This window comes from Bombina bombina, chromosome 2 (assembly GCF_027579735.1).
Source record: "Bombina bombina isolate aBomBom1 chromosome 2, aBomBom1.pri, whole genome shotgun sequence".
Classification (NCBI taxonomy): Eukaryota; Metazoa; Chordata; class Amphibia; order Anura; family Bombinatoridae; genus Bombina; species Bombina bombina.
In genome coordinates, this window is record NC_069500.1 from 516278944 (window position 1) to 516302181 (window position 23238).

At 38.0% G+C, this 23238-nt stretch overlaps 1 gene segment (V, D, J or C); it reads left to right on the plus strand.

Annotated features, from left to right (window-relative positions):
• The window catches only part of LOC128647129 (T cell receptor alpha chain constant-like), a gene marked incomplete at its 5' end in the record, with an annotated part of 112775 nt that extends 106139 nt beyond the window's left edge, over positions 1–6636 (plus strand). Inside the window, 2 exon segments of the C gene segment in view lie at positions 858–965; positions 5062–6636. Coding sequence covers positions 858–964 — 107 coding nt within the window.
• Positions 6637–23238: the final 16602 nt, after the last annotated feature.

Here is a 23238-nt window from a genome sequence, read left to right on the forward strand (position 1 = left end):
GTGCACAATAAAATGTGTATTTTAAACATCATGTGAAATAAATATTTGTACCATATAAGCAGGGAAAATTTGTATTGTTAAGGTGCATCAAAAACCGTAACAAAATTCTTAACCAAAAGTCATATTTGAACAAAAACTTAAAATTTATATGTAGTTTACAGAATAATAAATTGTATTAAATATGCACAGTGTAAATTGTAATTGTAGTACACTGTATGTGCAAAAATCACATAGAAATTTGTACTTATTAATACAAAATGCAAAGTGTAATTGTTGTTTTTTCGTAAAATGGGCTGAACATGGGCGTTGCATGGCTGTATATGAAAATGTCTCTCTAATTCCAGCTTTATTCTGTAAAGATTTTCGCACTGCAGATCTCACAGGTTTTTTCTCGCCAACTAAAAGGTGGGAGCTTTTCTCAAAACAATACCAATACTTAATACCCTAAAATAAAAACACATGCATAAAATATAGGCGAATGTAAGATGCTATATGCAGAAAGCAGCATAATGTGATTTATATTGGCTGTATGATTTCATTTTTAAAGTGCGCCCCCTGCTCACTGCTAACTTCGCTCCATGGAGCAAAGTGTCCCTATCCAGTGAGCTCCATTACTTCAAAAGGAGCCATCTCGCCACTCGCAGGGACTGCCCCTTTTTTACGATCATTCCACCAGGGCAGCCCTGTGAGAATCGGCAAGAAAAACTAGGTTTGATCTGGCAAAGTTTATATCATCTAGCCCATAGTCATTTGAATACATTACCGTTTTGCAAATCTGGATCTAATCTAGTTGTTTTGTTAATTAATAAATATGCAAATAATTTTCTTTCCCTAAATCTAGAATTCTTTTGTTACAGATACAAAGCTAAACTCATTGTCGTTGACAGCTCTTGGGTTAAGGGTCTTCGTTATCAAAGCATTAATATTCAACCTACTAATAACCCTACGACTTTGGTCATCTTAAGGTTTGTAGCATTATCTTGTAAAATTCACATTTTACTAGCTTGTATGAAGTTTTTGCTTTCAAATTAAGTTGCTTGAGTGCACGTTCCTCCAGGTTTAAGATCAGTTAAACTGAGCTGTGTTTAACTAAGAGTTCAGCTATGTAAATAAATTTGAATTGTAAAAAAAAGAAAGAAAACTTTTAAAAGACTTTAAAAGATACTAACTTCTCATTTGGTTTACTTAAACAGTTTTTTTAATTGGCTGTAAAGCATTTGCTCCATTTCAAGTCTAGCTGAAACAAAAACACATGCATTCAATTAAAATACACTCAATAGTATATTAAAAGAAATACATTAATTAATAAATAATTTAAAATATTTTAATATCTTTACTTATATCTTTACTTATATATCTTTCACTTATACTATATAACAAGTCAACGGACAAAGATTATACAACCTGAAATCGCAGCCTTTTAAACAGTTACAAGTCATTGTTTTGTGAATAGCCAGATTGCTATAGTTCAGCAAGCAAGTCAGCTGATTTTCTTAAACAGTCAATTTAAAGGGACATGAAACCTAAACATTTTCTTTCATGATTTTGACAAAACATGCAATTTTAAAAAAATTTCCATTTTATTTATATGATCTACTTTTCTTTGTTCACTTTGTATCCTTTGTTGAAAAACATACCTAAGTAGGTTAAGGAACAGCATTGCACTAATGGGAGCTGCTTTTAATTGGTGGCCGCACATACTAGCTCCCAGTAGTGCACTACTGCTCCTTCAATAAAGGATACCAAGAGTATAAAGCAAATTTGATCATAGAAGAAAATTATTCAAAATTATATGCTCTATATGAATAATGAAAGAAACATTTTCGGATTGCTTTAAGTCAACTTGAATTGTCTTTGAGAATAGCCATTTATAAACGGACTCTGTATTATGTATTTATCATGCCAAAGAATATCAATTTAAATTATAACTATTTAAATTAGTGATTCAATTTACAGTAGTACGGAATAAAAAAATAAAACTAGACAGTCTAAAAAGAATAAAATATTTGTTCATTTGGTAATAAATTACACTAAATGAGATAAGTGTTTTATTTACTTACTAGTGAATGTAGAAATACAAATGTAATAGCTTCATTTTACTCATACTCTGCTGTATTAAATAGGTTTCTCAGTGTCAGAGAGTGGGCTAAATAAGGCATTTTTTCTTTATCTTAAAAAGAAAAAACTCAAGTCCAACAAATTTGTATTTTGACCATGTTAGTAAGAAAGCTGGCAAGGTGGTTTAAAGTGATGGTAAACACAGCATTTACTGGATGTAAATATAAATTTGTTGTTAGAAAAAAATGGATATGGGCACCTTTACTTTATTTCAAGATCGTACCTGGAAGGGTTAAAAAATAGTAGGTCACTTAGAAAACATCTTTTTTTTCAGCGATAACATATTCATCTCTCATCTAATGTTTGTGCGAGTGGTAAGGCAAGATTTAAATTCTTGCCGTACGACTCGCACAAACATTGGATGAGCAGTGAATACATCACCACTTGAAAAAAAGGTGTTTTTTAAGAGGGATGGCAGTGGTGGGAGCGAGTTTAATAAAGGACTATTTTTAACCCTCCATTTACGATCTTGATCTATAAAGTAAAGGTGCCCATATCCCTTTTTGGCAACAATTAATTCATATTTACATTCAATAAAGGCTGTTATAATAATTTTAATGAAAGAAACATTACATTATGTAAAATTGTATCCAGTTTCCTCACTGTGTTTTAAAGAAAATGTATAAATAAATATTTGTATTTTATTTTTAAAACCGTGCCAGGTGCTACTACAAAAACATTTGCACCACCTCTGTGTAGTCCTTAAATAAAGAAGGAAATTAGGCCCATTAATTGTCTAAATGAATGATCCTGCAACTCTCTGTCACTCTGAAGTTCAATCACTTAGCTTAGAAAGGTCTGAGAGCTTTATTTTCACAGACCTTGCAAACTTTATTACATCTAGCCTAATATTTTATCTGCACATTCATTTTCTACAGATTGTCCATTGTCAAAAGATAATAAAATTAGCTTTTTTCGCATTCACTATAAAAAAATGTAACTAGTCCATCACCAATAAAGGGTGAAATATCCCATTACTGGCAGCAGTGGTAGGATCAGAGTTTCTCAAATTTTTGTAGCAAGTAATCATAAAGGCATAACTCTTTATCCCAAGTACACCAGCTGGAACATGTAAATATCAGTTTAAAACAAAACAACAACAAGAGAAAAATGTGTATATCCCAGAAATTGTATCAGATAGAACTTATTCACATACACTGTACATGGCACATTTCACTATGGAATAATTACCTTGTGATATTTCAGTGTGGCGCAAATTTGTGGCACCTGGCTCTAGAAAACCCTTTCATATTGATATACACTTTACCTGTTGCTTACCCTGTGACAATCTTTAGATCAGCATTTCTCAGTCTACTACCGACCAAATTCAAATCCCTACCTGAGTGCAAGTGAGTCAGTCACACTGAGTGAGCAGCTGGCCAGAGAGGCAGGGAAAACAATTTGGCTTGTTAGTTGTACTTGAGAGTGGAACTGAGAAGAAACACTGACTGTTTATATAATCTGCATCATGGTAAAAGGGCAAGTACTTAAAGGGACATGAAACCCACATTTTTTCTTTCATGATTTAGAAAGAGAATGCAATTTTAAACATCTTTCTAATTTACTTATATTATCTAATTTGTTTTATTCTCTTGATATTCTTTGCTGAAAAGCATATCTAGATATGCTCAGTAGCTGCTGATTGGTTGCTGCACATAGAAGCCTCATGTGATTGGCTCACCATGTGCATTGCTTTTTCTTCAACTAAGGATATCTAAAATATGAAGCAAAATAAATAATAGAAGTAAATTCTAATGTTGTTTAAATTTGTATTCTCTATCTGAATCGTGAAAAAAAGATTTTGGGTTTAGTGGCCCTTTAAGTACACCTTACAAATGCTCATGTTACACCCAGAAGTGAAAGTACCACAGGTTGAGAAACAAGTGCAAAGGTGTACAAACTTATTTTTTTCTGTGTTGCATCTGAAAGATTGCCTGTTTAAATGTATTACAATGTTTTTAATGCAGGTTCCTGTATTGAGAAATCCACCAATAAAGCAGTGTGAGATCTAATTAATACTTAAGACATAATGATCAAAAACTAGTTGGCATAGATAAAAATAACACAAAAATATCTGGGGACTTTTTCAACATTATACTGTATTATATGTGTCTCTCCTTCACAACCAGAACCTTGTATGGCTAGATAAACAGTTCTCAAGACAAAACGTGTCTTTATTGGTGGGAACTCACAGTATTGCTGAGACTTTTTAGATCATCTCACGTGAAGACCTTCAGATTGTCAAAGCTCTAGTAAGCAACCAATCAAACCTTAAGACCCAATTGCAATTGCTTTACAGGGACATGAAACCCAAATATTTTCTTTTGTGATTTAGGTAGAACATTCAATTTTAAACAACTTTCTAGTTTACTTCTATTATCAGATTAGCTTTATTATTTTGGTATCATTTGTTGAAGGAGCAGCAGCACACTACTGGTTTCTAATTGAACACATGGGTGAGACAATGACAATCGGTATATATATGCAGCCACCAATCATCAGCTAGAACTTTTCTTTGCTGCTTCTTAGCTTACCTAGATAAACCTTTCAGCAAAGGATAACAAGGAGAGGAATCAAATTAAATAATAGAACTAAATTGGAAAGTTGTTTACAATTGTATGCGCTGTCTAAATCATGAATGTCTAATTTTGACTTTACTGTCCCTTTAATTTAACCTTATATTTTGCAAAAAAATATTTTAATCTGTTTAAATTGTGCCCTTTCATAAACACATTTTTAGAGTTTCTGTTTGAGTATTACAGATATAATACACTTAGATTGCAAGTATTTTACAAACACAACTAACAAGCATTTTATACTCATCTCAGTACCAATGTAACAACCTATTGTCTCTATCACTGTAAAGAATCACCCACAATCATGTTCCTGTAAATGGTAGTTGTACTTTACTAATAATCTCTCTCTTTCTCACTCTCCCAACAGAATTGTATATACGAGGCTACAGAAACAACATGGCAAAAGATGATTTCTCTCAGCAAGCCTAGAATTTTCATTTAGGATCTTCACATTTTATTTCTCCCTGAATATTATCTAGATCTGCCTTCTATTTACCAACATTGGACATTTTTATGATATTGAAAAATATGCTATACAATGCAATAAATGACCACAATAGCTATTTTATGCTATTACTATTATTTTGCATGTTTCCTGAATTCTGCAACCCTTTGTCACTTCTAATTGTCTTGTGTTTGTTTTTTAGTATTCCATTTACACCTGTAATATAAATACATTAGTTATTAACTGATGAACACAAAAATAAAATACATATTCTAATAGTACAAATACATAATTATGTACTTATACAAATATTAGAGAGAAAAAAAGAGTATATGTAATGCATTATGATTTTTTTGAATAATGTAAAACATTCTTGAGACAAATGTAAGAGAAAGGCTACATGTAGGGTACGGTTCTTGACTGTGTCTATTTTTTTAGAAGAGTTTGTAATGACATTTATGCATATAACAACAACAAAATATTCAAGAGTGAAATAGTATTTTAAACATAATGTAAATCTCTGAAATAAAAGAAAAAAAAAATACTGACATTAAATGTACTTTTAGACATCCATAGAATTTTTTTTCCCAGGTTGGTGGACAAAATAAATTCCTGAGCATAAAATATCAGTGCAAAATAAGCAGCAGGAGAGAGTTACTTGTTGTACACATCTGGTGGTTCCATGGCATAAAAAGAGCAATTCAAGTGGGGGCTTATGCTTATACCAAGCATTTGTCCCCTCTTGCCTCCTATCCTCACCCATGAATGTACTGCATGTGCACTTCAAACTCCAACTCTCTGAGCAGGCATGGAGCTTAAGGATGCACAGGGCATGCAGAGCAAGTGTTTATGCTGCTGAAACAATACAAACTCTTAGAGGTATTTTTGCTAATACGAGTAAATTACAAATAAGCTTCTATTCAAAATTGAAATGCACTTGTACACATTTCAATATTGGCTGTTATGTGCCTTATAATTAAATTAACAGGCACAGACATACATCTATATTTCTAGATATACATTATCTATACATTTTCCGACATAGCCCACAGAGCTGTATAGAGTGGTAATATGTATATCAATGTCTTAGATCTCATGATACTGATACTTCTATAGAAAAAATAGATTTTTTTATTGTATGAATAAGATTTGTAGCTGATTGTAATATTTCGTACTTTAGACTTGGTTACAAACTACCAAGTAGATTAGTAAATTTCCAAATCGTAAGGTTTTTATTGCACTTTACCACAAAATGTAATGTAATTAGTTGCCCACCTCTGTTTATAATTTCCTTTCTTTGTATAAATGGTTTCTTTTCTTAGTATAATTTCACTTTAACCTTTTTCACTGTGTACAAAATATAAATATATAAAGATTATATCATGTTGTTATATACTGCTTGTGGGTATTGTATACATATTTTCTTTATGTTTTAATAAAATGATCATAAATGAAATTTGACTGTCATAAATTAATAAATAAATATTTCAGAATAAAGCATCATTGATTGTTTATATTCTTAGCTAGTAAAGCATTGTATTTTAAACATTAAAAAAAATCAAAGCAGCAAGGAAATTCTGACATTTATATAAGATTATGTACAGAATAGTATTATTATTATCATCATTATTATTTGTAGTGTGCCAAATTAATCTGCTGCACTTTACTGAGGTCGTTGCACCAGGGAGAGTGTTTAAAAGGGAGAACATTGAATTAATCAGATCACTTTTTATTGAAAATTGATACTTAAAGGAACATAATACTCATATGCTAAATCACTTGAAACTGATGCAGTATAACTGTAAAAAACTGACAGGAAAATATCATCTGAGCATCTCTATGTAAAAAGGGAAAATATTTTACCTCACAATTTCCTCAGCTCAGCAGAGTAAGTTCTGTGTAAAACAATTATACTCAGCTGCTGCCCAGCTGCAGGTTAAAAAAAAAAAATCTGAAGAAATGAATAGCAGCCAATCAGAATCAACAGTGCTGAGGTCATGAACTCTTTTACTGTGATCTCATGAGATTTCATAGCAAACTTCCTTATACTTAATAGGGAAATAAGATGAGAGTGCATGAAAGCTCACTCCTTCCGCTGTCCCAGGACAGACATACTGATTTGCTACTTAGAAGTCCTTTACAATGGGATGTGGATACTGAGGAATTTTTGAGGTAAAATATCTTTCTTTTTTACATAGAGATGTTCAGGTGATATTTTCTAGTCAGCTTTTTACAGCTATGCTGCATCACTTTCAAGTGTTTAACACTTGGGTATCATGGCCCTTTAAAACAAAGCAAAAAGTATACATTAGGCAATATTTACTTCTAGTAGTTCATCACTGGCTAATTGTTAAAGGTATCATACACAATCAGGTAGATATATCACTGTAATTAAACACAGCATGAACTTCATCTCATCAGGTGCCAAAACAATTTGTGGAAAATGTTTTAGCAAAGTCTCATCTCAACAGGAACAGGACACAAATTCCTGATTCAATTCTGTGTAAAGGGTTAAATCTGCTGTATTGCTTAGAAGCAGCTCTGCTTACAAATCTTGCAGGTTTCTGAGTTCAGTTAAAGTCTCTGTTCAAGTTACATCTGAATACAGGTTTATGGGCTTACAAAGACTTGCTCAAAACACATCATCATCTAGACTCCTCTCATTTCAGTCCACGATTTTATCTCAATTTAGTTTCAGTTTTGAGAAAATGTTAAAACTATACTCTTTCAACAAGCAGTGATGCCCCCTGCACAGTCTAAGAAACATGTATTCATATTAACAATGATTAGTTCTCATGCTACAGTTGTATTTAAAAAACTTGCACTAGATATACGTCAAGGCCAAAGCCCTTAGAGTCTGGGATTTTACAAACTTTAGAGCCTGAAGATCAAAAACTTGCTTTCATGGAGAGAAATTACATAAAAAACTTTGGGGATCTTTTAATAACATTATATTGTAATCTACTAGATATCCAGCTCTCAAGCTGAAGAGCCTCACATTACCGAAGGGTCTTCTTAGATGATCTCGCCAGAGTGGAAAGCTTTCAACAGGCCCTAATAAATAGTGTGCAGCAAGTCTGGCACATAAACATATTGCTTGCAAAATAAATAAGAAAAAAGATCTTATTTGTGTTATCATTTTTACTGGCTCATCCAATAATTAAAACACCCTTGTCAGTAACAATACCAGCTCCCAGGTCATCAGCATCCTGTTGTTATTAAAACAAAACAAAACAAAACAAAAACTCCTTACCCACAGCCGGACATATCACAATCCATTTGTTATTAAAGTAATGATAAACTTTCCCCTTTGTATAAACAGATCTGGAATGTTAGCAATATTTTAGATCGAGTTCAATTCATCAGTTGTCATAAAGATACACTTTGACTTACTTTTAAATGTAGCAGTGAAGTTTACGATCACTTTAATTGTTAACTATTAGCAATCATTTCCCAAAACATTTTTCATTACACCTGTTCAAAGTTTGAGGAAACTCCAGCCAATAGTTTATAAATCTGATAAATCTGTGGCTCCCTGAATTAATAATATTTCTTTAACAATGTTTTAATAATTGAAATATTAAACTATTGTTTGAAAAACATATAAATATGATCCAAGGTTAGTTATGAAACAAATAAGGTAAGACAAGTGAGGCAAGAATGTAAAATGGAAAAGTCCCAAAATAAATTTACATTAGTCTATCATTTAGTCTACTATCATTTAGTCATGCAGTCATTTAGTCACGCTAGCGCTTGCTGATTGTTGGCTACATTTAGAAACCAATAAGCAAGTGCAACCCAGGTTATGAGCCAAAAATGGTCTGACTCCTAAGCATACATTCATACTTTTCAAATAAAGATACCAAAAGAACAAAGAAAATCTGTAAATTAGAAAGCACGCTCTATCTGAATCATGAAAGTTTAATAGTGTCTTTAGTGTCCCTTTAATAAAGTGTTATAGTGTGTATGCATTGCAAATATTTCACATTCCTATGTTCTTCATAAAGGGGAATATGTTCTATGTATTTATAAATAGATAGTCATATATACAGTGTATATATATATATATATATATATATATATGTGTGTGTGTGTGTGTGTGTGTATATCTATCTATATTTATAGGCATAGATATATATTTTAGCAAAAAAATAAATATATATATATATATATATATATACATATATATATATATATATATTGAAATATGTGTTTATGAATAAATAGAAAATAGTCTTCTGTGAGAAGAACATTAGAATGTGAAATATTAATATTTAATTCAGGGTTATCACACTTGGTTAAACACAATCGGTTTGCACAAGTGTCAGGTTTTTTTCCCCACTTTTCACGCTCCATTGCAGTCTATGGAAAAATATGTTAACACATTCTCTATATTGTGACTGTGGCTTTTTGTGTGTGTTGGGTTAGCACGAGGGAGAAAACTTTTTACTTGTAACTTGTAATACTTGCAGTACCCGATGCGCGCAAAAAGCCAAAGTCAAGCACACTTAGAGCGCAAGTGGGAGTAATAAATAGCGCTCCACTCATAATTTAGCCCTATGTGATATTCTGGATAAAAGGAACTTAGAAATAGGTAGCACATTGCTTTTTATAGCAGCTACAGTACCATCTGCACTGTGATTTTGCGCACACACAGCAATATTCAAATTGGAGTTTCTGGACATAACATATAAAAAAGTCATACAGACATAAACTGTAGCTAAAATGTATGATTCTATAAAGCAGTTTTACTCAGATATTAAACTAATCATAAGTTTAGAAGGCTACTTGGTGGTCAAGTTTGTGGTTCTCCCTTAAAAATATTGCATAGCAATAGAGGTAAACAAGATTCAGGACCATTCTAATCCTTTAAAAAAAAAAACTGATTTATCAACAAATTATATAATCTATCTATCTATCTATCTATCTATCTATCTATCTATCTATCTATCTATCTATTTAGTATCTATTTTTCTATTTATATATCAATCTATCATCTATCTATTTAATCTATCTATCATATATCACCTATCTATCTATCATCTATCTATCTGTCATCTATCTATCTATCTATCTATCTATCTATCTATCTATCTATCTATCTATCTATCTATCTATCTATCTATCTATCATCTATCTATCTTCTAAAACATCAAACTTATTCAAAGAGATTATAATTTGTTGGTTTCCTTCTGTTTTCTTCTGATTCTACCACAGGTCCTGCTTTAGCCATACTGTACATGGAAATGCCAAACTTTTTCCTGTCTTGATTTTTTGGGAAAGCACATCATTATTATAAGCATTACTCTAGATAACATAAAGTATATGTGCTTCTACTAAATATAAAAAATAAAATAGAATGATAAAAGTTACGTATTGACTATACATAAATACTTTATATGCAGTTATACATGCTGCAACAGACAAAGGTTTAGGCTGATGTCTTTAATTTTTTTTTTATTTTGGTTTTACACTATCATTGTGCAATGCTAAGAAATAAGAAAAAACAAAGCACAAAAAGCTTAACATATGGTAGGTATGGTAAGGTATAGTAAGGAAAACAAACATACATAGAGGGATCTGATAAAGGATATAATATATTTCAAAAGTAAGTGAGAACAGAGTTCTGACATCCAGGAGTTTATATGAGTTTCAAGAGATTGTAGATATATCAGAATATGGGATATATGGGAATTTCCTAGTAGAAATAGCCACTTCAGTGTGAGTACCAAGAACTAAAGGTATTTCTCAATACATACACAAACCAGGAGTTCTGTGCAATTCACTACCTACTATTCTTTCTCCATGTTTGATCTACTTTTTTTTTTATATTATTCTTGTAAACAATTGCCATTTCAACAGTCTGTTTCTCTGATGGTGCAAGAAAGAGGGATAGGGCTAGCAACTGACAATAATAAGATTGCTAATGCTCTTTAATGTGTGGATAAGGAAGGTTGAGCACATATAAAGATTTTGTGAGGGAAGGTGGAAATGGGATTTATGGGAGACAAAAATATTGAGGTTAGTTGTAGGACAGTGTGTACTAAGGAAGAAATTAGTTAATTAGAATAGACCAGGGGGAAGAAGGTGTATATTCTGTGATTTAAAACTGATGTTGTTTGTGAAGGTTCAGAGTAAAGATGAATACATACAGTATCTCACAAAAGTGAGTACACCCCTCACATTTTTGTAAATATTTTATTATATCTTTTCAAAGTAGTGAGTGTACAGCCTGTATAACAGTGTACATTTGCTGTCCCCTCAAAATAACTCAACACACAGCCATTAATGTCTAAACCATTGGCAACAAAAGTGAGTATACCCGTAAGTGGAAATGTCCAAATTGGGCCCAAAGTGTCAATATTTTGTGTGACCACCATTATTTTCCAGCACTGCCTTAACCCTCTTGGGCATGGATATAACCAGAGCTTCACAGGTTGCCACTGGAGTCCTCTTCTACTCATCCATGACAACATCACAGAGCTGGTGGATATTAGAGACCTTGCGCTTCCCCACCTTCCATTTGAGAATTCCCAACAGATGTTCAATAGGGTTTAGGTCTGGAGACATGCTTGGCCAATCCATCACCTTTACCCTCAGCTTCTTTAGCAAGGCAGTGGTCATCTTGGAGGTGTGTTTGGGGTTGTTATCATGTTGGAATACTGCCCTGCAGCCCAGTCTCCGAAGGGAGGGGATCATGCTCTGCTTCAGTATGTCACAGTACATGTTGGCATTCATGGTTCCCTCAATAAACTGTAGCTCCCCAGTGCCGGCAACACTCATGCAGGTCCAGACCATGACACTCTCACCACCATGCTTGACTGTAGGCAAGACACACTTGTCTTTGTTCTCCTCGCCTGGTTGCCACCACACACGCTTGACACAATCTGAACCAAATAAGTTTATCTTGGTCTCATTGGACCACAGTAATCCATGTCCTTAGTCTGCTTGTCTTTAGCAAACTGTTTGAGGGCTTTCTTGTGCATCATCTTTAGAATAGGCTTCCTTCTTGGACGACAGCCATGCAGATCAATTTGATGCAGTGTACGGCGTATGGTCTGAGCACTGACAGGCTGACCTCCCACCCCTTCAACCTCTGCAGCAATGCTGGCAGCACTCATACATCTATTTCCCAAAGACATGATAAAGCCTGTTTGCAGGCAAAATGCGTTGATGGCATACTGCTACCAAACAGTGTACTGAATTTGTTACAAACTCTGCGCAGAGTGAAAAAAAGACACTGTGATTTTTTAACTTTGAAAATACCGCAAAACCGCAACAGCCGAAATTTGGACGCACGGATTGGGTACAGCATTCCATGTGACCAGGTGACGCCACTCACAGCCCATCCGGACCGCACACAGAGCAGTTACAGAATGAGGAAAGCGAGAGAAAAAACGTCACACTCCCACCGCGAGCGTGGTGCCAGATTATCACTTTATCCAGGCCGGGGAGGAAGATACATTCTAAAGCTAATACTGTGGAAGGAGGACGACCTAAAAGGTCTGACATCCAAAGGCGTAAAAGTGGAAAGGTAACACAGTCCACTACAGGCTACATTTGTGTTTACAAGTAACATTTACTAAATGCATCAAGTTGAGGAGGATTTTTTAAACCTATCAGCAATACTTAGAGGTGAACAACTAAACATCACTATACTCTTACCATATTGAATATACATGGTGGATTACCTTATAAAAGGTTTGTTTGTGATTGTACAATCAGTCTCTCAAGCTGCACTTTTTCAACCTTTTTTGGCCTGAAATAGCGATATTCCTATATGATGTAGTAATGTTTTAGCATGTAATTTATTATGCTAGTGACCGGTCACTTACTGTTTATTCTGTAACTCATTTATTTTAACTTATTGTATCCTTTTTTTATATAAATACATTTGATTGATATTTCGAGAATTTTCCTTTCTCTGTTGTCTCTTTATGCATGAGGTACACAGCAGATTGTATAGATTCAATATATATAGTTAGCATAACGAATTATTGTTTACTCACTATATAGTGAAGGATTGGGATTTTTTAGTATATTAACCCCTAAGGTTTAATATCTGGCCAGACACTTTATACACTATATCAACATAGAGTGATACTAGTGACTTCCCTCTGCAGCATTGCACTCCTCTGAAATTACTCTACACAATTCTAATGTTTCTAGTCATAGGGGTGACCTTTTTTATCTCTAAGGAGCTATAGTTGAGTTTAGACAAGGTTATGCCCCTGGTTTCAGAGCTTTTAGAGATACTAAGTAAACACCATTGACCTAATGGTATGAGTCTTTTACATTTTATGACAAACCACTTACATTTACTGGGACTTCAGTCCTTTTTATGTGGGGCCAGTTGCAGGATGCTTAACTGGTATGTAACAATAAGTAATCAAAATTATGTATTGGGTCTAGACTGTCCACTTTTAACCATTTTCAATAACAATTTTTTTGTTTAAATTCCTTCAGTCTTTTTAATCGTACAAGTCTCTCTCTCTCTCGTAAAATCCTAGGGGGGGGTTAGGCGGGTGTCTGTGGTGCGGCGGCTGACCGGGAGTTCCAGGGGCCCGGCCAGCCTAGGAGGGTTTACCTGGTCATACACCAGTTTTTCACAAGACAAGCAAACCAAAGCTTCCAGGGATTGTGGTTGCTCTGAGGAGCCCAAAACCACTGATAAACAACAGGGGTGAGGTTATAGGGGGGAGGGGTTTAATCCTTGCAGCCTGGTATCCATGACATCTCCCCCCTCCAGTTAGGCAGGCCCGGCTAGATCCACATACGGGTCGGCCTGGGGATGTCCGAGGAATTTATGCCACTTCAGTCTGCCGGGAAAGTCGGTCAGCATTCCTATTGCTTTTTCCCGGTCGGTACTGAATGTCAAAGTTAAATGGCTGCAGGGCTAGGCTCCATCTCAACAGTCTCCCGGAAACTTGGTTGAGCCATACAATGGGATTATGGTCAGTGAGGACGGTGAAGGGTCTTCCATATAGGTAGGGCTGCAACTTCTTCAAAGCCCATACCAGCACCAGACACTCTTTCTTGACCGCTGTGTAGCCTATTTCCCAGGGTAGCAGCTTTTGACTGAGGTAGGCAATGGGGTGGTCCCTTCCTTCCTCGTCTGCCTGACTTAGTATGGCCCCCAACCCGAACATGGAGGCATCTGTGTGGACAGAAAAGCGTTTGGCTGGGTTAGGAGCGGCCAGTACTGGAGCAGAGATTAAGGCAGACTTAAGACCCTGGAAGGCTTGTTCACACTCGGGGGACCACAGGACCTGTCGGGGAAGTCGTTTACGGGTCAGGTCAGTCAGGGGTTTAGTAGGAGTCAGGGCAGTAGGTCTTACCTGGGTCCCCGGAGTTGGTGAGGTGGCTTCGCATCTGGCCTGCTGGCGGGTAGTCACAGGGCAGGTGTCCGGAGAGGTATTCCCCAAAAAGGCAGAGACAAGGCGGCCGAGGTTGTTTCCCAACAGGACCTCGGCAGGGATGTTTTGCATAACCCCCACTTCTACATTGCGGGCGTCAGTTTTCCAGTCCAAATGGATCCAGGCTGTAGGAACCCTCAGAACAGCACCTCCCGCTACCCCTACACCGAGGGTCCGTCCAGTGCAGCCAGAGGGGGGAACAAGGTGAGGCTGAATCAAAGAGATGGTGGCCCCCGTATCTCTAATTCCTTGAGCCGCCTGCCCATTGACCCAGACATCTTGCCGATGTTGGTGTCGGTTGTCTTGGCCCACTGAGCTGACGTGGTGCAAGACACCCACTTCTTCTCCTGTCCACTCAGCATAGGGGTCGGAGCTCACTGTATGCGCACAATGGGCAGCGACCTGGTAGGTGCGGGCTTGAGGAGTCCCCCACAGAGTTGGTGCAGGGTTCCTTGGTGGCTGGGCTGTGGGGTTTCTTTGTCTTGTTGGGCAGTTCCGTACCACATCGACGGGGTGTCCACACCCATAACACCTCCGGGAATTGCTGCCTCCAGCCGGGTACACAGGGGGTGGGCGGGTCTGGGGCTGCCTAAAAACTGTTGGTGGTCATGCTGGGGCTGGAGCGGAGCGGGTTGCTGGCCGGAGGTGTGTGGCCGCCTGGTGACGGGCATCCACATACTGATTGGACAGGGCGGCGGCTTGGTCAGCTGTTCTGGGTCCCTTGTCCTTTACCCAGTCCCTTACCTCTGCTGGGTTGCGGTTGTAGAACTGCTCCAGGAGGAGGAGTTGAACAGCTCCATCTAGGGTGGTGATGTGGCACCCAGTAACCCAGGAGTTCAAGGACCAAGCTAAGCGGTGGACAAACTCAGTATACGGATGCTCCTATTGTCTTTGTAGCCCCCGGAATCTTAGCCAGTGAGCCTCTGTTGTGAGTCCATACCAGGCAAGGATACGCTCATTCACCCCGTCATAGTTGTCTTTGTCCTTGGAAGGGACAGTGTGGAAAGCCTCCAGGGCCCTACCGGACCGTTTCCCAATGAGAATAGTAACCCTGTCAGCACCAGTGACCCCATGCATCTGGCACTGGGTCTGGAACAGCTGTAGATAGCGGTCAATATCCTTGCTCTCATCATCCTGGAATGTAGGGAAAACCCTGTGAGGTAGTTTCTTGGGCTGTGAAGGGGAGTACAGGGGATCCGGCATGACCCCCCCATAGACTTCTGAAGCTCCAATATATGTACCTTGGTGGCATCAGTCCCTATCCGAGTAATGATCTCCTCGTGGGGGTTAGGTCCATAGAGAGCCAGTTGCCACTGTACCTGCCGCTGCATGTCGGACACTGTAGTTCCTTGAGTGGAGGCTGTACTTGGCCGTCCTCTGCTTTGGTCGCTGTCTGACCCACCAGCCTGTTCACTAGCCCGATCGTCCTCCATCAGTTCGGCTACGAGTACTGCCTTTGTTGCCAGCGACTTTCCCTCTAGCCTGCAGCAACGTTCTAAATTCTTCCTTCTGGAGCCCATGGTACTGCTCCATCTGGCAAGATCTTCAGTTGGTGGTTTGGACGTTCCAGGTAGACGGAAGCATCCCACCGCTGCCAACCAATATGACAGATCCCCGGCTACCCCGGCTGGGTAGCTCCGCCAAACGGGTCCTTCCGCTGCCTTGAACAAGCTGCTATGTAGCCCAGGAAAGTGATTCCTATGTAGCCCAGGAAAGTGATTCTAGCCGGAGCCCACCTAAATGACTAGACAGACTAGCATTCAGGTGAAAAAAGAACTGCCATTATTGGGACAAACACACATCTTTTATACACACACACATCTTGATATTACAGGGAGACAATGCCACAGTTTTCCCGCCATTCCCTCCAGACTGACTGGCGCCTCCATAGCAACCATAGTCCCACAGAATCCCAGGACACAGTGGTGATGGTTTTGGGGTGATTGACCCCACATCTGTACAAGATGAAAAAAACACATCTGGATGAAGAACACTCCCCCGGATATAAAGTCTGACGGCTGAGATAATCCCCTTCCCAATTGTCTACACCTGGGATATGAATCGCAGAAATTTAGACAAGAGTTGGATTCCGTCCAAGAAAGTATCCAAGATACTTCCTCCATAACTGAAGGACTGCGAGTCCCTCCTTGATGATTGACATATGCCACTGTTGTGATATTGTTTAAAAACAAATGTAAAAGTTGTCTCTTCAATAGAGGCCATGGGGCCTATCTATCAAGCTCCGAATGGAGCTTGATGCCCTGTGTTTCTGGTGAGCCTGCAGGCTCGCCAGAAACAGCAGTTATGAAGCAGCGGTCACAAAGACCGCTGCTCCATAACCCTGTCCACCTGCTCTGACCAGGCGGACAGACATCGCCGGAATTCAACCCGATCGAGTATGATCGGGTTGATTGACACCTCCCTGCTGGCGGCCCATTGACTGCGAGTCTGCAGGGGGCGGCATTGCACCAGCAGCTCATGTGTGGGTGGTGGGTTGTATTTATTTTTTACAGGCAAAAGAGCTGAATACTTTGGGGCATGCCCCGCAAAAGGCCCTTTTAAGGGCTGGTAAGGTAATAGAGCTGTTAACTTTCGTAATTTAGAATAGGGTAGGGCATTTTTTTATTTTGGGGGGCTTTGTTATTTTATTAGGGGGCTTAGATTAGGTGTAAGTAGCTTAAAATTGTTGTAATACGTTTTAAATGTTTGTAACTTTTTATTTTTTGTAACTTAGTTTTTTTTATTTTTTGTACTTTAGTTAGTTTATTTAATTGTATTTAATTGTAGTTATTTGTAGCTAATTTATTTAATAAATTTAATGATAGTGTAGTGTTAGGTTTAATTGTAACTTAGGTTAGGATTTATTTTAAAGGTAATTTTGTATTTCTTTTAGCTAGGTAGTTATTAAATAGTTAATAACTATTTAATAACTATTCTAACTAGCTAAAATAAATACAAAGTTACCTGTAAAATAAATATAAATCCTAAAATAGCTACAATGTAATTATTAATTACATTGTAGCTATCTTAGGCCTAGATTTGGAGTTCGGCGGTAAAAGGGCTGTTAACGCTCCGCGGGCTTTTTTCTGGCCGCACCATAAATTTAACTCTGGTATCGAGAGTTTAATCAAATGCTGCGTTAGGCTCCAAAAAAGGAGCGTAGAGCATTTTTACCGCAAATGCAACTCTCGATACCAGAGTTGCTTACGGACGCGGCCGGCCTCAAAAACGTGCTTGTGCACGATTCTCCCATAGGAAACAATGGGGCTGTTTGAGCTGAAAAAAAACCTAACACCTGCAAAAAAGCAGCGTTCAGCTCCTAACGCAGCCCCATTGTTTCCTATGGGGAAACACTTCCTACGTCTGCACCTAACACCCTAACATGTACCCCGAGTCTAAACACCCCTAACCTTACACTTATTAACCCCTAATCTGCCGCCCCCGCTATCGCTGACCCCTGCATATTTTTTTTAACCCCTAATCTGCCGCTCCGTAAACCGCCGCAACCTACGTTATCCCTATGTACCCCTAATCTGCTGCCCTAACATCGCCGACCCCTATATTATATTTATTAACCCCTAACTTGCCCCCCTCAACGTCGCCGACACCTGCCTACACTTATTAACCCCTAATCTGCCGAGCGGACCTGAGCGCTACTATAATAAAGTTATTAACCCCTAATCCGCCTCACTAACCCTATCATAAATAGTATTAACCCCTAATCTGCCCTCCCTAACATCGCCGACACCTAACTTCAATTATTAACCCCTAATCTGCCGAGCGGACCTCACCGCTATTCTAATAAATTGATTAACCCCTAAAGCTAAGTCTAACCCTAACACTAACACCCCCCTAAGTTAAATATAATTTTTATCTAACGAAATAAATTAACTCTTATTAAATAAATGATTCCTATTTAAAGCTAAATGCTTACCTGTAAAATAAATCCTAATATAGCTACAATATAAATTATAATTATATTATAGCTATTTTAGGATTAATATTTATTTTACAGGCAACTTTGTAATTATTTTAACCAGGTACAATAGCTATTAAATAGTTAAGAACTATTTAATAGTTACCTAGTTAAAATAATAACAAATTTACCTATAAAATAAATCCTAACCTAAGTTATAATTAAACCTAACACTACCCTATCAATAAATTAATTAAATAAACTACCTACAATTACCTACAATTAACCTAACACTACACTATCAATAAATTAATTAAACACAATTCCTACAAATAAATACAATTAAATAAACTAGCTAAAGTACAAAAAATAAAAAAGAACTAAGTTACAGAAAATAAAAAAATATTTACAAACATAAGAAAAATATTACAACAATTTTAAACTAATTACACCTACTCTAAGCCCCCTAATAAAATAACAAAGCCCCCCAAAATAAAAAATTCCCTACCCTATTCTAAATTAAAAAAGTTACAAGCTCTTTTACCTTACCAGCCCTGAACAGGGCCCTTTGCGGGGCATGCCCCAAGGATTTCAGCTCTTTTGCCTGTAAAAGAATAAATACAATACCCCCCCCCCCCAACATTACAACCCACCACCCACATACCCCTAATCTAACCCAAACCCCCCTTAAATAAACCTAACACTAAGCCCCTGAAGATCTTCCTACCTTGTCTTCACCATACCAGGTTCACCGATCCGTCCTGAAGAGCTCCTCCGATGTCCTGATCCAAGCCCAAGCGGGGGCTGAAGAGGTCCATGATCTGGTCAAAGTCTTCATCCAAGCGGGGCAGAAGAGGATCTTCCATCCGATTGAAGTCATCATCCAGGCGGCATCTTCTATGGTCTTCCATCCGGAGCGAAGCGGCAGGATCCTGAAGACCTCCAGCGCGGAACATCCATCCGGACCGACGACTGAACGACGAATAACTGTTCCTTTAAGGGACGTCATCCAAGATGGCGTCCCTTGAATTCCGATTGGCTGATAGGATTCTATCAGCCAATCGGAATTAAGGTAGGAATTTTCTGATTGGCTGATGGAATCAGCCAATCAGAATCTAGTTCAATCCGATTGGCCGATCCAATCAGCCAATCAGATTGAGCTCGCATTCTATTGGCTGATCGGAACAGCCAATAGAATGCGAGCTCAATCTGATTGGCTGATTGGATCAGCCAATCGGATTGAACTTGATTCTGATTGGCTGATTCCATCAGCCAATCAGAAAATTCCTACCTTAATTCCGATTGGCTGATAGAATCCTATCAGCCAATTGGAATTCGAGGGACGCCATCTTGGATGACGTCCCTTAAAGGAACAGTCATTCGTCGTTCAGTCGTCGGTCCGGATGGATGTTCCGCGCTGGAGGTCTTCAGGATCCTGCCGCTTCGCTCCGGATGGAAGACCATAGAAGATGCCGCCTGGATGATGACTTCAATCGGATGGAAGATCCTCTTCTGCCCCGCTTGGATGAAGACTTTGACCGGATCATGGACCTCTTCAGCCCCCGCTTGGGCTTGGATCAGGACATCGGAGGAGCTCTTCAGGACGGATCGGTGAACCTGGTATGGTGAAGACAAGGTAGGAAGATCTTCAGGGGCTTAGTGTTAGGTTTATTTAAGGGGGGTTTGGGTTAGATTAGGGGTATGTGGGTGGTGGGTTGTAATGTTGGGGGGGGGGGGGTATTGTATTTATTCTTTTACAGGCAAAAGAGCTGAAATTCTTGGGGCATGCCCCGCAAAGGGCCCTGTTCAGGGCTGGTAAGGTAAAAGAGCTTGTAACTTTTTTAATTTAGAATAGGGTAGGGAATTTTTTATTTTGGGGGGCTTTGTTATTTTATTAGGGGGCTTAGAGTAGGTGTAATTAGTTTAAAATTGTTGTAATATTTTTCTTATGTTTGTAAATATTTTTTTATTTTCTGTAACTTAGTTCTTTTTTATTTTTTGTACTTTAGCTAGTTTATTTAATTGTATTTATTTGTAGGAATTGTGTTTAATTAATTTATTGATAGTGTAGTGTTAGGTTAATTGTAGGTAATTGTAGGTAGTTTATTTAATTAATTTATTGATAGGGTAGTGTTAGGTTTAATTATAACTTAGGTTAGGATTTATTTTACAGGTAAATTTGTTATTATTTTAACTAGGTAACTATTAAATAGTTCTTAACTATTTAATATCTATTGTACCTGGTTAAAATAATTACAAAGTTGCCTGTAAAATAAATATTAATCCTAAAATAGCTATAATATAATTATAATTTATATTGTAGCTATATTAGGATTTATTTTACAGGTAAGTATTTAGCTTTAAATAGGAATCATTTATTTAATAAGAGTTAATTTATTTTGTTAGATAAAAATTATATTTAACTTAGGGGGGTGTTAGTGTTAGACTTAGCTTTAGGGGTTAATCAATTTATTAGAATAGCGGTGAGCTCCGGTCGGCAGATTAGGGGTTAATAATTGAAGTTTGGTGTCGGCGATGTTAGGGAGGGCAGATTAGGGGTTAATACTATTTATGATAGGGTTAGTGAGGCGGGTTAGGGGTTCATAACTTTATTATAGTAGCGCTCAGGTCCGCTCGGCAGATTAGGGGTTAATAAGTGTAGGCAGGTGTCGGCGACGTTGAGGGGGGCAGATTAGGGGTTAATAAATATAATATAGGGGTCGGCGGGGTTAGGGGCAGCAGATTAGGGGTACATAAGTATAACGTAGGTGGCGGTCAGCAGATTAGGGGTTAAAAATTTTAATCGAGTGGCGGCGATGTGGGGGGACCTCGGTTTAGGGGTACATAGGTAGTTTATGGGTGTTAGTGTACTTTAGGGTACAGTAGTTAAGAGCTTTATGAACCGGCGTTAGCCAGAAAGCTCTTAACTCCTGCTTTTTTCAGGCGGCTGGAGTTTTGTCGTTAGAGCTCTAACGCTCACTTCAGAAACGACTCTAAATACCGGAGTTAGAAAGATCCCATTGAAAAGATAGGATACGCAATTGACGTAAGGGGATCTGCGGTATGGAAAAGTCGCGGCTGAAAAGTGAGCGTTAGACCCTTTAATCACTGACTCCAAATACCAGCAGGCGGCCAAAACCAGCGTTAGGAGCCTCTAACGCTGGTTTTGACGGCTACCGCCGAACTCCAAATCTAGGCCTAAGGGTTTATTTTACAGGTAAGTATTTAGTTTTAAATAGGAATAATTTATTTAATGATAGTGTAGTGTTAGGTGTAATTGTAACTTAGGTTAGTTTTTATTTTACAGGTAAATTTCTCTTTATGTTAGCTAGGTAGCTATTAAATAGTTATTAACTATTTAATAGCTATTGTACCTAGTTAAAATAAATTGAAATTTGCCTGTAAAATAAAAATAAATCCTAAGATAGCTACAATATAATTATTATTTATATTGTAGCTATATTAGGGTTTATTTAAAAGGTAAGTATTTAGTTTTAAATAGGATTAATTTAGTTAATAAGAGTTATAATATTTAGATGTATTTAATTAATATTTAAGTTAGGTGGGTGTTAGGTTTAGGGTTAGACTTAGGTTTAGGGGTTAACATATTTATTATAGTTGCGGCGGTGTAGGGGGGGCAGGATAGGGGTTAATAAATTTATTATAGGTGGCGGCGGTGTAGGGGGGGCAGGATAGGGGTTAATAAATTTATTATAGGTGGCGGCGGTGTAGGGGGGCAGGATAGGGGTTAATACATTTATTATAGGTGGCGACGGTGTGGGGGGGGCAGATTAGGGGTTAATAAGTTTAATATAGGTGGCGGCGGGGTCCGGGAGCGGCGGTTTAGGGGTTAAACAATTTATTTAGTTGCGGCGGGGTCCGGGATCGGCAGGATAGGGGTTAATAAATTTATTATAGGTGGCGGCGATATGGGGGGGCAGGATAGGGGTTACTAGGTATAATGTAGGTGGCGGTGGGCTCCGGGAGCGGCGGTTTAGGGGTTAATACATTTATTATAGTTGCGGCGGGGTCTAGGAGCGGCGGTTTATGGGTTAATAACTTTATTTAGTTGCGGGGGGCTCCGGGGGTGCCGGTATAGGGGGTAGAACAGTGTAGTTTAGTGTGAGTGATTAGTGACAGGGGTATCAATAAAGCTGGGAAAAAGCCGAAGAGCAGCGAGATCGGATGAGTGATAACTATCACAGTCCGCTGCTCATCGCCCCGTACTTGGTGCGCGGCTTTTTGTCAGCTTTATTGATAACTTTGGCGAGATTATTCAGGTCCACGGCGGCGATGGTAGGCGAGCTTAGGCGGGCGTATTGGGCCGGCAAAGGCAGGTAAGTAGACACGTTGATAACTAGGCCTCTTAGACTGCAAAGGGAAATAAACATAGACCTGACTCATTGCAAATATATGCAATATATATTAAAACTTTAAAATATAAAGTGCCAAACATAGCTGAGAGTGTCTTAAAAAATAATATATACTTACCTGAAAGCACCCATCCACATATAGCAGGCAGCCAAACCAGTACTGAAACATATCAGCAGAGGTAATGGTAGAGGAGTATAATGTCGATCTGTAAAGGGAGGTGGCAGATGAATCTCCACGACCAAATTTACAGAGAGCCTTAGAATAGATTTCCCATAGGTGAAAACATGGCATCATCAGGCAATACTCCACGTCCCTCAGACAAACACTATACTTTTTTGTATAAAGCACATTCATTTTTCAAGTTCCTCTTTTTGTATGAGATTTACTCCTTTT